This window comes from Haliotis rufescens, unplaced genomic scaffold (genome assembly GCF_023055435.1).
Source record: "Haliotis rufescens isolate VD_foot unplaced genomic scaffold, xgHalRufe1.0.p SCAF_6, whole genome shotgun sequence".
Taxonomy (NCBI): Eukaryota; Metazoa; Mollusca; class Gastropoda; order Lepetellida; family Haliotidae; genus Haliotis; species Haliotis rufescens.
In genome coordinates, this window is record NW_025964334.1 from 29,278,757 (window position 1) to 29,291,590 (window position 12,834).

Here is a 12,834-nt window from a genome sequence, read left to right on the forward strand (position 1 = left end):
ATTCTGGGAGGGATAACATTTTTCTTCATATTCTGTTAATTAATTTGGCTCGTCTCAATACGACAAATAATCGAGAGTTGATCCCTATGGATGTTGACGTGGTGTTGCTTCCAGGGAGAGAATTAGTATATATGGTTTTGCGAAACAAAATATGGGGATACATGGAAAGAACAGGGAATGTTGGGATGGATAAAACTGTCAACAATGATCAGAATGATTGCGTTTCTCTAGTGTGGAGAGGCCACAAAGGCCTCCTGCATGTAGCCTCTCATATGATACCTACCAAATATAAATATATTCGATCATTATACTTATTCTAAACACGCATTGCCTTAGTCTGAGTCACAACTGTATGAACTTAGCACATATATTTGATAATATTGCACAATTCGTCTATTGGCATTGTGTAAGGATCACGGTTATGATTTTTAAGGTTCCACCACGGACAACAAACCACAAAGTTCAGACCTTAGACTTTTTTATGTTTTCATATTTTTATATATTTTCATTACATTACGGTAAGAAAGAAGCCCTTCCACGTATTGATGCATCTTCCCGAGGCAAGAGTGTCAGTTAACTCTCTTGCCTCGGGAAGATGGTATTGATGTTACTGTAGTGTTTAAGAGGGGCGGTCGGTTAGAATAGTGGTTAAAGCGTTCGCTCGTCACGCCGAAGACCCGGGTTCGATTCCCGACATGGATATAATATGCGAAGCCCATTTCTGGTGTCCCCCCGATATTGCTGGAATATTGCTAAAAGCGGCGTAAAACCTTACTCACTCACTGTGGTGTTTAAGACAGAATCCAATTTTCCAAGGAAGGGGATCATATTTTATGTTTTATGTTTTGTTTCACTGAATTTTAGAACTTAAAGAAAGAAACAAACAAACATTCGCAAGAATAACTAAAACTAAGACATAAGCCACATTCAGGTTTAGTTAAATTTTCACGTTCTCCCTTGCGTTTCGTGGCATGACTTTGCACCAAACTACTCAAATCACTTGACTACTACCCCCCACCCCCCACCCACCCCCCACCCCAAGTCACAACATCAGCCATGTTTGAATCATTTATCCGTCGCTAAAGCTTTGTGTAGCTTTAGACTATACGTACTGATTGTTGAATCACAGATGCAAGTGGTGTGACTGGTATCATCCAGCCAGCACATTGTCTCTGTAGTATCTTTTAGGATATTGAGATGTCTGCAAGAGGCCCAAACTTCAAGAGAGGACAACACAAATAGGGTTACTGTTCAATACTTAATCTGATTTGTTTTCTTCAATATGGTTAATAAAGAAAGAAACCAAAACATTTTTTTAGCAATACAGTCCATCTCGCCTGACAAACATCTTCAAAATGTCAGTGATATACACATACCGTATTTCCTCTATAAGACGCCCGAGCCTCTATTAATATCGAGCAAGCCGTTGACCCGGAACTCACTGCCTTACCAAATCCCAGCTAGGCGCTTCCGTACCTAACTGATATAGATCATATTATTTTCTGTCAATAGACGGACGAAAATGGTTTAACTGACTTTATCGCCAATTCGCCCATGGTAATTTGAATATCAGTTTTATACGATCGCTTTTGCTAAATTGAACTATCACACGGATCCCCTATAGTGAAAGAATACATGAGATGGGACATTTGTGATGTTATTCTTCTTCAAAACAAAGAAGTATGTAATGGTTTAAACCGGATTAAATCAATATTTGCAACACCTGGAATTTGTGCACCACATGTGACCATGCCACGCCCCCCGAAACATAAACATTGCCACGTGCCCTATACCACAATGCACTCTGATCCAAGATGGCAGCGCCCATGAAGAGAACAACGCTTTGAGATGTTGTCCATTGTTTAGCTATGTTTTTTTCACTAAGATGGATTCGTCATTCCGTAAAGTCGTTCAGAAGAAGATTTATGATGTCCTATCTCACAAATACGGCCTCATTCTAGTGATTTTCGGCGTATTTGCTCTTGGAATATCTGCGTTTCATTTCGGGGAGGTAAACTCATAAAAACATAAGTGGATAAATGCGCTCACAACGAGTAGACTTCTAGATGGTCATGTGTTACATGTCGACACAATAGAGATTGGTGTTTTGTATCAAATGTAGAAAATTCTTTTCAGTGCTGTCTTCGGAAAATGTATCATGGTTCATGTCTTGCAGATTATTTCTTATGTTTACAAGCAGGCTAGCTACTACTAGACTGTCTGTAATTGACCTTAAGCAATATACATTGACAATACCATAGGCCATGTTTATGCCCTTTCTACAATTGCTACATACCATAACGGGTATAAACATGGACTATCATTGACTTTGTTGCTAAGCATCAAGAAATTCCACTTTTCAAGTTTAACTTTCAGGAGTATTCAATCTGCTTTTACTGTAGAATGAATTAAACATTTTCAAGACGTGTATGGAAAAATGTCATATACCCTATCAACTTAACAATTCTAGTGGTTATATTACAGGCCTATGACAATGGGTTTACTTTTCTTTCCTTAATTCAAACTGTGGAACATGAAATTATTCAGAGCGGCTGATGACCAACCAGCTAAGTATATGATAGAATCAGAGCAGATTTAATTAATTTAAAGTAATATGTGTGTCCATAATATATATTTGTACATGTATCCATATGCTTTAATTTCTATTTATCTTAATGGGAAATAGTCAAACTGTGTCACACTTCATATATACTACATTTCCATCCCTTCTGACTGGTTAAGTGATTTCATAGTTGTCTCTTGTACATCTTCTAACCATGATAACATCAACAATATTTCACAGGCTGTGGTTGACTGGAGCAGGGAGAAGTACGCAGCTGTTTTCAACTCCTTCAGTGACAATGTTGCTGGAAGGTCCTTCAGACAGAGGTGAGCCAACCAATGTCTTCAGCATGTGCATCATGTGTAACTTACTTAGCACATAAACAAACTTTAGGTGATATTTATCTTTCGAAATCTAATTATTACAAACCCAGAATTTTAAGGGTGAAAATGACAAAAGATTTAGAAACATTTACCCGGTACTTAAATAGCTAGCCAATGAAACAATGATGAATTATAATAGGATGTTATCACTCAGACACACATCTGGATTGCAGCTAGATGACGGCGTTAGGTTATACTTATACATGTACAGGTTAAAAGACCTCTTGTGAGGTCTATGAAAACAGTAAATATATATTTTTGGGATTTCTCCTCAAATACGCGATCCTTTCATATCAGAACACAACAGTAGCCCAGTCATCGTAGGTGCTGGAAATTGTTCTGTGTCCCTAGCTGCATCAGGATTCAATGATAGTGAGTTTGAATACCAGACTTTTGCTGACTATGATCCTTGGTTTGTCAGCTCAAATACTAGCAATACTCATTGGTTTCATCAATCTCTTTGGCCCTTCCTCCTAACCCTTCAGAATTTCGAGCATAGAATCTGTGATATAACTAAAAACCCACTCATTCAGTTTTACTTCAGCGCTTTTAACATGTTTAACCTTTACATTTCTGAAATTGCAGACAAATTTTGTTTTTCTAGGCTATGTCTACCAGTGCCCATTGACGTTGTGTATACATGGGTCAATGGCACAGATGAAAGTCTGGTGGTGGAGCTGCGCAGAGTTAAGAGGGACATGGAGAGAGAGCTAAACATAACCAGGTGGGAACTCCTTCCAGGGCACCATAATGGATTCAAATTTAGTTGGAAACATTGTTACCTGTATATCACTAACATTGATGTAATAATATATTGCAGTGCTTTATTTATTTTGGATAAACAGGATCAACAGGATCATTGACAGACAGTGATACACAGCCAACTCAGAAATTTAATGCATATATATCAAAATATGATATGAATATATATTTTCAAAAATGAGAACACTCTTGCACTCAATTGCATCAAGTGTTCCCTGTAATCATGGTAATACTGATTTGTCAATTCAAGCAATATGATGTCACAGTTGTTGAGAACAATATGATGAGATGTCATCCATTGTTCAAGACGTCATAAAATAAACAATAGGTTGACCAGGCAAATTTCTCTGCAAGGTTGACATTTCATAGTTGTACTTCATTATCTGTCTTATTATAGAGAATAAGCTATTAAAAACCCAGACTGATGGAATACCTGTTCTTGTGAATGAACCCTTTTACTCGGGACGGATATTCCATAATTGCTTGTTTGAAAGCTCACCTTCTGGATGATCTTGTTGGGAAGGTTGTATTGAAAGCAAAGTAACCCGGCAACCATGTTTCTTTAATCTGGAAATTTGTTAATTGTGATGATTTCATTTGGAACAGTACCATCCCAATTATTGAAGTTTCACTGCACTTTATACAGGCTACTGTCATCTATTTGACAGACTGTTTCAAATAGCATCATATATGAAAAGCATTGAAATGAAAGTCACTTATTTCATATGCAGAACATTTAGAAAATGGTAAGTAAAACATTCACTTATATTCTGTATGTATCATGTCAATTGTTTCTTCCTGTGCATTCAACAAGACAGTTTAAACACAAGGACTCCCTTCTTCATCGTGTCTGTAAGACAGTATAGACCCCAAGTACCAAATGGGGATCAGGTGGACACAATGTCTGCATCGATTACCAAGATGACTGTCTGGGAAGATATACAAATAGTTACATTCAGAGTCCTAAGCTTTTATGACTAAGATTACTGAAGATCCGGGGTAGAATAGGTCTTCAGCAACCCATGCTTGCCGTAAAAGGAGACTATGCTTGTCGTAAAAGGCGACTAAACATGCTAAAGGGATCGGGTGGTCAGACTCACTGACTTAGTTGATGCATGTCATCGTATCCCAATTACATGGATGGATGCTCATGATGTCAATTACTGGATTGTCTGGTCCAGACTTGATTACTTACAGACTGCCGTCATATGGCTGCAATATTGTTTAGTGCAGCGTTAAACAACAAACAAACAACAATGACAAAGGCTACTCCTGTACATCCATAGACTTGTCCTCTCTTTAGATTTTTAGAATTTTCTTGACCCTTTAAAATGGCTACCAGAAGTATAAATGTGGCAAGTGGACAGTATATGGTGATGTTTAATGTGAAGACAATGATCACAGGATACATATCCTTTCCCATACAGTCTCTGACAATCTTGCAGGTTTATGTGATATGTCTTGAATAAACAATGATAAACATAATAAACTTATGATTGTTGTGCAAATACTTTAATGTTGTGTAAAATCAGTATTATATATTCACATGCTCAAACAGACAGTAGATGTATGTTTTTGTATCACTATATTATTCATCATGTTTATTGTTATCATGTTATTATGTTAATAATCAACGGCTTCTAACAAAGTTTAAATATATGTTTTTAAAAATCACCTTTTAGGCTTAAAAAAATAAAAGAATTGGTTCTCAGACAAAGACTTTTGAAAAAATAGTGCAGGCTGGCGTTGTTGTTCTTTTTGCTTGTTGAAACTAGTATAAAACAAAATACACAGTTGCGTACAATCTACCTGGGAAAGGGTCACCCTACATAAATGTATTCCTTGATGAGTTAAATACTTCAATACAGTTTTTGACTACCATTGGACTTGGAATATTTAAGGTTGTTTTTTTTTATTGTGTAAATAAAACGAAATATGCAGAAAACTTGATGATGATATGGGCGGTGCCTGAAAACCAAGACTATTATTTTTTTTAGCCTTAGCCATGGTGGTGGATTGAGATGTAACAGAAGATTTTGTTCTCCAATGCTCCTCGCAATATAAGGATGCTTTCAGTGTGTTGTTGAATGTTTCCGTGTTCGGGTTGGTGTTTAAGCAGCTTGGAGATGACAATCTATGCAATATCATCTGTGAATATTATCGGTTTCATCAAATTTGTGTTCAATTATTTGCATCATTGTAATCAATGTCAAGTCTCATGTAGGTGTACACTGCTGTGTATGTGAGTACAAGTTACTCGTTTGTGTTCACATGTACAGTCCAGTGAAATAGGTGGCCCAGTCATCTAATGTCCCACAATTTGCTCTGCAGAGTTACGTCCCTTAGACAAGCCAGAATCGTGAGTCCTGAACAGGACCCACGGAACCCACAGCACTACCCAGACCCATGGTTACGTCAAGTGATATACTGTTTAATGACAATAACAATACAACTCCTGGGTTAGACTACAAGTCACTAATGTTCATATTTCTTTCTGACTTTACACATATTCCTTCTGACTTTTATTTGTTTGAGTAAAGATAAAGCTTCAATCAACTTCAATGTGTGCATGATCAGGTCGTGTTATACTTGTATCTGAATAGTGTTTGCCATGGCTCCAGTAAAACAATTGACAATTGGACAACTCTGGAGACCTACAGCAGGGACCCAGGTAGAGTCAGGTAATTTGGGGTCAGGATTCCTTGTAGTACATTTGGACTCATACCAGCCCAACAAATGTACCAAGTAGTAAACGCATTGACCCATCGGTGGGTTCGATTCCTGATGTTTGTTCAATGATTGTTTCTCTCTCTCACTCACTCACTCACTCACTCACTCACTCACCCACCCACTCACTCACTCACTCACTCACTCACTCACTCATGCTGAAGAAGCAACAACAGATGAGGCTCCAAGCCAAATCCAGATTTGAACTGTGTACTGCATGAAACTAGCCTTGAACAGTTCCATAACCCATCATAGTTAACCCCATCTTGCATCTTAGTGTCTAAGTGTTCCAGCAGCTGAATTCTACTGTTGATCCTACTTAAAGGACTAATCTTCAACAGTTATCAGTGTGATATAACATGTCAACTTGCCCAGGGAATATATTGCCCTGTTAGTATCAATCTAAGAAAGTATTTTCCGAGAACATTATGTCAACAAGCTGCAGACCTTTCTGAACGCAATGTTGGGAGCTAATGTTTGTATGGAGATACAAGGGTATAGACTGAAGTTTTAACTGCTGAATGTACTTCAGTCATTATTTGATTGTGGTTGAGACAATGATAAAATCTGGGTCCAGGGCTTGCATTGACACTCAGTATATCGTGATGTCGATACAAAGTGTCTCCAGATTTTGAATTCTTACCAAAATGAGAAAATTGATACAAATATGAATATTACACCTGAATTTTTTCTGAACTTATGTCATGTGTAGACCACTGTAACTTTTATTACATTATTTTTAATTTTGGTAACGATGGTATTAGATCAACCTTGTAGTTGAAAATTTTGTAAAGATTTAAAGAGAGAAAAAAACAGTCTGCAATGCTCCTGATGGAATCAATAGTTAATATATACATATAGACATGTCACAATATTTTTCAGTTTCTAGTCAATGACAGCCATTTACATGGCGAGGAAGTCAGTAGAGCATGCTTTTCCTACATTGATTTACACAGAATAATATAGATACTGAATTATTGAAGTTTTGTCAAATAATAAACCACAAAACATTTTCAGGGAATTGTGTGTGTACTCATGTTACCATCTATGTTTTCAGGGAGGAGAAATGTTCATTCAGCAACTGCATCCCAGCTGCTATGGCCATCCTTAATCCTATGATACCAATGGCCTTGACCCTGACCCAGCTGGTGGAACTCTACCCAGCATTCTCAGATGCGACCTCGTTGTTTGACCTTCAGTCTGAGGGAGAGGACAAGCTCAATATCACAGTTGTGACATTCGGCAATGAAACACATGGTATGTTGAGCTGGGACCCAGTATTAGGGAAAAATATACCAGGCAACGTTTGATAGGGATAATCAGATATGTCAGATACATTTCAGTATAGACTTGACAAATTATGAGCATAATTTTTGTGTATCATGGAAAGATATCCTTATCATTCATTCATTCATTCATTCATTCATTCATTCATTCATTCATTCATTCATTCATTCATTCATTCATTCATTCATTCATTCATTCATTCATTCATTCATTCAACCAACTATGTGCAACCATGACATTTGGATTATATCTATAACCATGGTAACTTGTCATCAAGAAAACTCATCCAAACTTTGTCATCCAGTATTTTTATTTTCTTTATTTTGCCTACCTTTTGATCAATATTTGTTTGCAAGGGGCCAATCCATACTTTGTAGTGGGACAGTTGCAGATGTTTACTAAACAGGAGCTATAAGCAGATGTTCCAAATCTCCAGCTGGGCATATTTCATGCTGATTTTCCCTTACCTGCTTTCTTCCCATCATATATGTAAAGCCTTCAACTTGTGTGTGACAGTTTGTTATTGTTCCTATGCTCTGATTACTCTTATTATACAGACATAACGGAGACATGAACATCTTTTCATATGTGCAATAAGCGCCACTACTGAGACATGACATGACAGTCCGTGTTTTTCTTGTGTGTACTTCAGATCTGTTCACAAAAAGCAGATGTGCAGAAGGGGTATATAATACCTATAATAATAATGCCTAGTAACTACCTAGGAAAATGTTTCAGTTTCATCAATAGTTTAACTATGTTTGTCCACTACCATTCAATCTCTGACAACAAATTTAACTTGTTGTGTATGACTTTAATAAATGCCCCTCCTTTATCAATTTTCTAAGGGGCGGTCGGGTAGCACAGTGGTTAAAGCGTTCGCTAGTCACGCCAAAGACCCGGGTTCGATTCCCGACATGGGTACAAGGTGTGAAGCCCATTTCTGGTGACCCCCGTCGTGATATTGCTGGAATATTGCTAAAAGCGACGTAAAACCATACTCACTCACTCACTCACTCACTCACTCACTCACTCACTCACTCAATTTTCTAAGCACCCAGGGCACTTATTACAGCAAGTATGGTAGTCCTTCGAACCATTCACCTGTCATATGATCACATCCGTTGATTAATGTACACATGCATGGAACCCGCTTTTTAGATAAATAAATATAAAAAATAGAATGCCAACCATTCGCATTTATGGTTTTTATTATAACTCATTAAGACTTTGGAATATAAAATAAACTATAATCTTTATTTTATTTTTTTTTGCAGTGAATCCTGTTGTTGACTTGAGCCTTGTGATATATGGGATGAATATCACCGTGTCTAAAGGTTTCTATGTGAGTAACTTGGCCACTGTCGGAGGACCCATATTATAAGCAGTCAATCTTCACCACCATACCTTGTTTTGAGTTTTTTCTTGTGTGAAGCAGGCATTGAGATCCCCAATGCTCATCATGTCTTATTGCGTTTCATCTCACATACAACTGGGGACCTCTTGTAGTGTAAGGACCCTACCCACCTCATCCATGACAGTCTATTAATTTGATTAATTATATATATATATACTACTCAAAAGAAGTTAAATAACACCATTCTTTCATATTACATGACAGATGAACTTCAGTAATCTGAAAGAATAGGAGTAGTTTATATAAGGGCCTACTTGTACAAGGCCACAATTTTTAATTTAGATTTATGTGGAACTCTCTTTCAAAAGGGTCCTGTTGAAATTCAGAGAAAATCTATGCTAAGTTAGGGACAAGGCAGAGATGGTGACACAATTTCCTAAGCTAAGCTGTTGTGACGAACGGGGCCAGGGTATTTATCATAATAGTATGGAAATATTATATATAGGATCACAAGGATGATTCCCACAGACAAACTATAGCTTATGACAGCAGTACAATCTTTGTAGAATAGAACTGTCACACTCATTCTCCATCTCCATCTCTGCAGACGTCGGACCCCTCTGTCCCGAGGGGGATACAGCTGAAAGACACCATCCTCATGTCAGGGTTCCCGCACCAGTACACGCAGGAGGAGCTCACCGCCAAGCTGCCGAACCCGGTCCACAAGGCAAGTCACTGGTGCTCAAACTACAGTAAACTACGTTTGGAACAAACTCAAAGGGGCCTCTAATTTTTGTTCGTTTGCATAGTTTGTTATAAGCATATAGACAGCAAAGGGATGGGACCCAAAAACAATTCATTATATCCTTCAGTACATTTTAAGCGTGTTGGTTATAAACGTAGTTTACTGTACAACACAATTCCTGTTCTATAAACTATTCATCAGAAAGTCGCAGCGAATATGCTAATGTTGCAGCCATAAAATATCTGAACCTATGATCATGATGATAGGTGTCGAGGCATGGACCATTTGATCTGAGATCATGTGCCTTGTCAATATTACCAAACAGGTTAACCCAGCAAGGTGACATAGTAGGGATGTCATCTGCAGGATGTCTCCCGGCCCTGCTGCAGTTTTATCAGGTTTTTATTTAAGCATTTGAACAATGTAAAATTGCCAGTTATAGTGAATGTCTCCTGTCTTTGATATGCTCAGGAAGTCAGATTGTTCATTTCTTAGTAATGTTTAAATATACAGCTTTTCCATTGTATGAATGTCATCGCAAGCTTTGACGTTATACAGTTAAGCCCTCTCTGTGAAAATTCATACTCACACAAAATGAAAGTTAATTTTTAGTTGATCAGGGGTTGTTTTTTCATTTCAGATTGATTTGTATTCAGACAAAGGAATTGCTGTGCTGCATGTACCAAAGAAAGAGGACTTTGACAGTCTTGTGAATGTGAGTAGCTCATCATCTGTGATGCAGCCTGCGATTTTAGCCACTAGTCCAAAGCCAGAGTCTCGTAAAATTCTGGTTGGTCTAGTAAGCTCAGCTAATACGAGAAATTCTACTGGAAATTATGTTATGAGCCAAGTTCGGATTAATAGTCTCAAGTGTTTTTAGCACGGACTGGTAATGATATAGCTGATGATTGTGTAAATATGTTTTATTTTCCTGTCCTAAGAAATAGGATTTGACATAGACATGTATGTGCAGTCAAAACATTGTATCAGTGAGGTGGGGTATGTAATAGCCTTGGTCACGGTTGATCAAGGCTATTACTTACCCCCAGTGTACCATCAACTCATCAAAGACCCCAATCAATCATTATCCTGTTGTTTATATTACTGGCTTCACCCTTTTGTGTATGTTACTGACTTTGCCGATAATTGTCTTTACTACCCTTTTGTGTACATAACAGGCTTCAGACCCGTGAAGATTCCGGGGTAGAATAGGTCTACAGCAACCCATGATTGCCGTAAAAGGTCACTATGCTTGTCGTAAAAGGCGACTAACGGGATCGGGTGGTCAGGCTAGCTGACTTGGTTGATGCATGTCATCGATCCCAATGGCGTGGATCGATGCTCATGACATTAATCACTGGATTGTCTGGTCCAGACTCGATTATTTACAGACCGCCGTCATATGGCTGGAATATTGCTGAGTGCAGCGTAAAACAACAAACCAACCAACCAACCATAACAGGCTTCTCCACTCCAGTACAACTACATCTGATATCTACTGTACTGTATAAACATTGCCTCCTACCTGGCATTCTACCTTACTATGGATATCACTTACTTAAAAAATTGATAAGGGTGTAAGAACCTACACCGAAACGTTGCTCTTAATTGTAATAAAGTAGTTGTTCATCCATAAATCTTATCCTTACTTACATTCTTTCACTGTATTGAATCATTCTTTGAATGTGTTGAATCATTCTTTTACCTTGTTGAATCATTCTTTCACTGTGTTGAGTCATTCTTTCACTGTATTGAATAATTATTTCAATGTTTCAAATAAATCTTTCACTGTATTGAATAATTATTTCAATGAGTTGAATCATTCTTTCACTTTGTTGAATCATTCTTTCAATGTGTTGAATCATTCTTTTACCTCGTTGAATCATTCTTTCGCTATGTTGAATCATTCTGTTATATCATTGTCTCCTGTAGATAAAGAACTTCACCCTGGAAGGCAAGGAACCGATCCTGCATGCTGCCAAACTAGTGTGGGATCTTCGCGATGTAAGTACAGGAAGCATACGAGGGGGAGGACTCCGGTACAGATTCGATTCCCCACAGCACTCCATCCATCCTTGATTACACAGTGTATTGTATCTTGATCCTATTATGATAAATGCCCTGGCCTGATTCTCAACCAGGGGCGGTGGGGTAGCCTAGTGGTTAAAGTGTTCGCTCGTCATGCCGAAGACCCGGGTTCAATTCCCCACATGGGTACAATGTGTGAAGCCCATTACTGGTGTCCCCCACCATGATATTGCTGGAATATTGCTAAAAGCGGCAGAAAATCAAACTCACTCACTCATTCTCAACCATGGTTTCAATCTGAGTCCGATTTCTAAAGGCACATATATTATACACAGGATAATCACGAATGATTGCCATACTATAGCTGTAGAACTTTCCAAGGCATGCACTCCCATTCCACATTTCAAGAAGGTAAAACCAATGGGATGATCACCATGTTACATCAGTTTGTTATAAGCATCATTGGTATTTGTTTCAATTTAATTCCCATTATTTGCAGTTTTCTCGAGATGAAGATATTGCTGCCAGTCGCTTTGAGGACAATGAGGTAAGAGTAGGACACGGTAATGTGGTCATGGATGGAGAGAGGTGGAAGGCTCATCCTCGAGAAATGGCAGATTTTGAAAAAAGGGGTTCACATAATACCTAAGTCGCAAAGTGATTTGGCCGATGGCGAAGTTAACATATACAGTGTCTGAAAAAAGTGGGGCTGTGCACCCCCTGCACCCCCTGCACCCCCTGCACCCCATCTCTCAATCCACCAGTGAAGTAGAATACATTTGTTGCAGCATATAAAGTAAAGGATATGTTCCATTGAGTATAACAGTGTAGATTCCAAGTTAGCATTGTACCTAGCAACCTATGCTTGTTGTATAAGGCAACTTAATGGATGAGTGACTTGGTTGATGTATTTCAACGTACCATGAGGGTGTGTGTTGTTGGTTGTTTCATTCACATGATTATCTGGTACAGACACAATTAT

General features: G+C 38.2%; 1 protein-coding gene across 1 annotated transcript in view; it reads left to right on the top strand.

Moving 5' to 3' along the window:
* The first annotated feature begins 1,815 nt into the window (after positions 1 to 1,815).
* The window catches only part of LOC124141048 (N-acetylglucosamine-1-phosphotransferase subunits alpha/beta-like), a 32,673-nt gene continuing 21,654 nt past the window's right edge, over positions 1,816 to 12,834 (top strand). Inside the window, exons 1-9 of the mRNA XM_048386019.1 lie at positions 1,816 to 2,011; positions 2,804 to 2,889; positions 3,551 to 3,670; positions 7,493 to 7,692; positions 9,000 to 9,067; positions 9,687 to 9,806; positions 10,465 to 10,539; positions 11,757 to 11,828; positions 12,352 to 12,399. Coding sequence (XP_048241976.1) covers positions 1,886 to 2,011; positions 2,804 to 2,889; positions 3,551 to 3,670; positions 7,493 to 7,692; positions 9,000 to 9,067; positions 9,687 to 9,806; positions 10,465 to 10,539; positions 11,757 to 11,828; positions 12,352 to 12,399 — 915 coding nt within the window. The 5' untranslated portion in view covers positions 1,816 to 1,885. The remainder of the gene's footprint in view (positions 2,012 to 2,803; positions 2,890 to 3,550; positions 3,671 to 7,492; positions 7,693 to 8,999; positions 9,068 to 9,686; positions 9,807 to 10,464; positions 10,540 to 11,756; positions 11,829 to 12,351; positions 12,400 to 12,834) is intronic.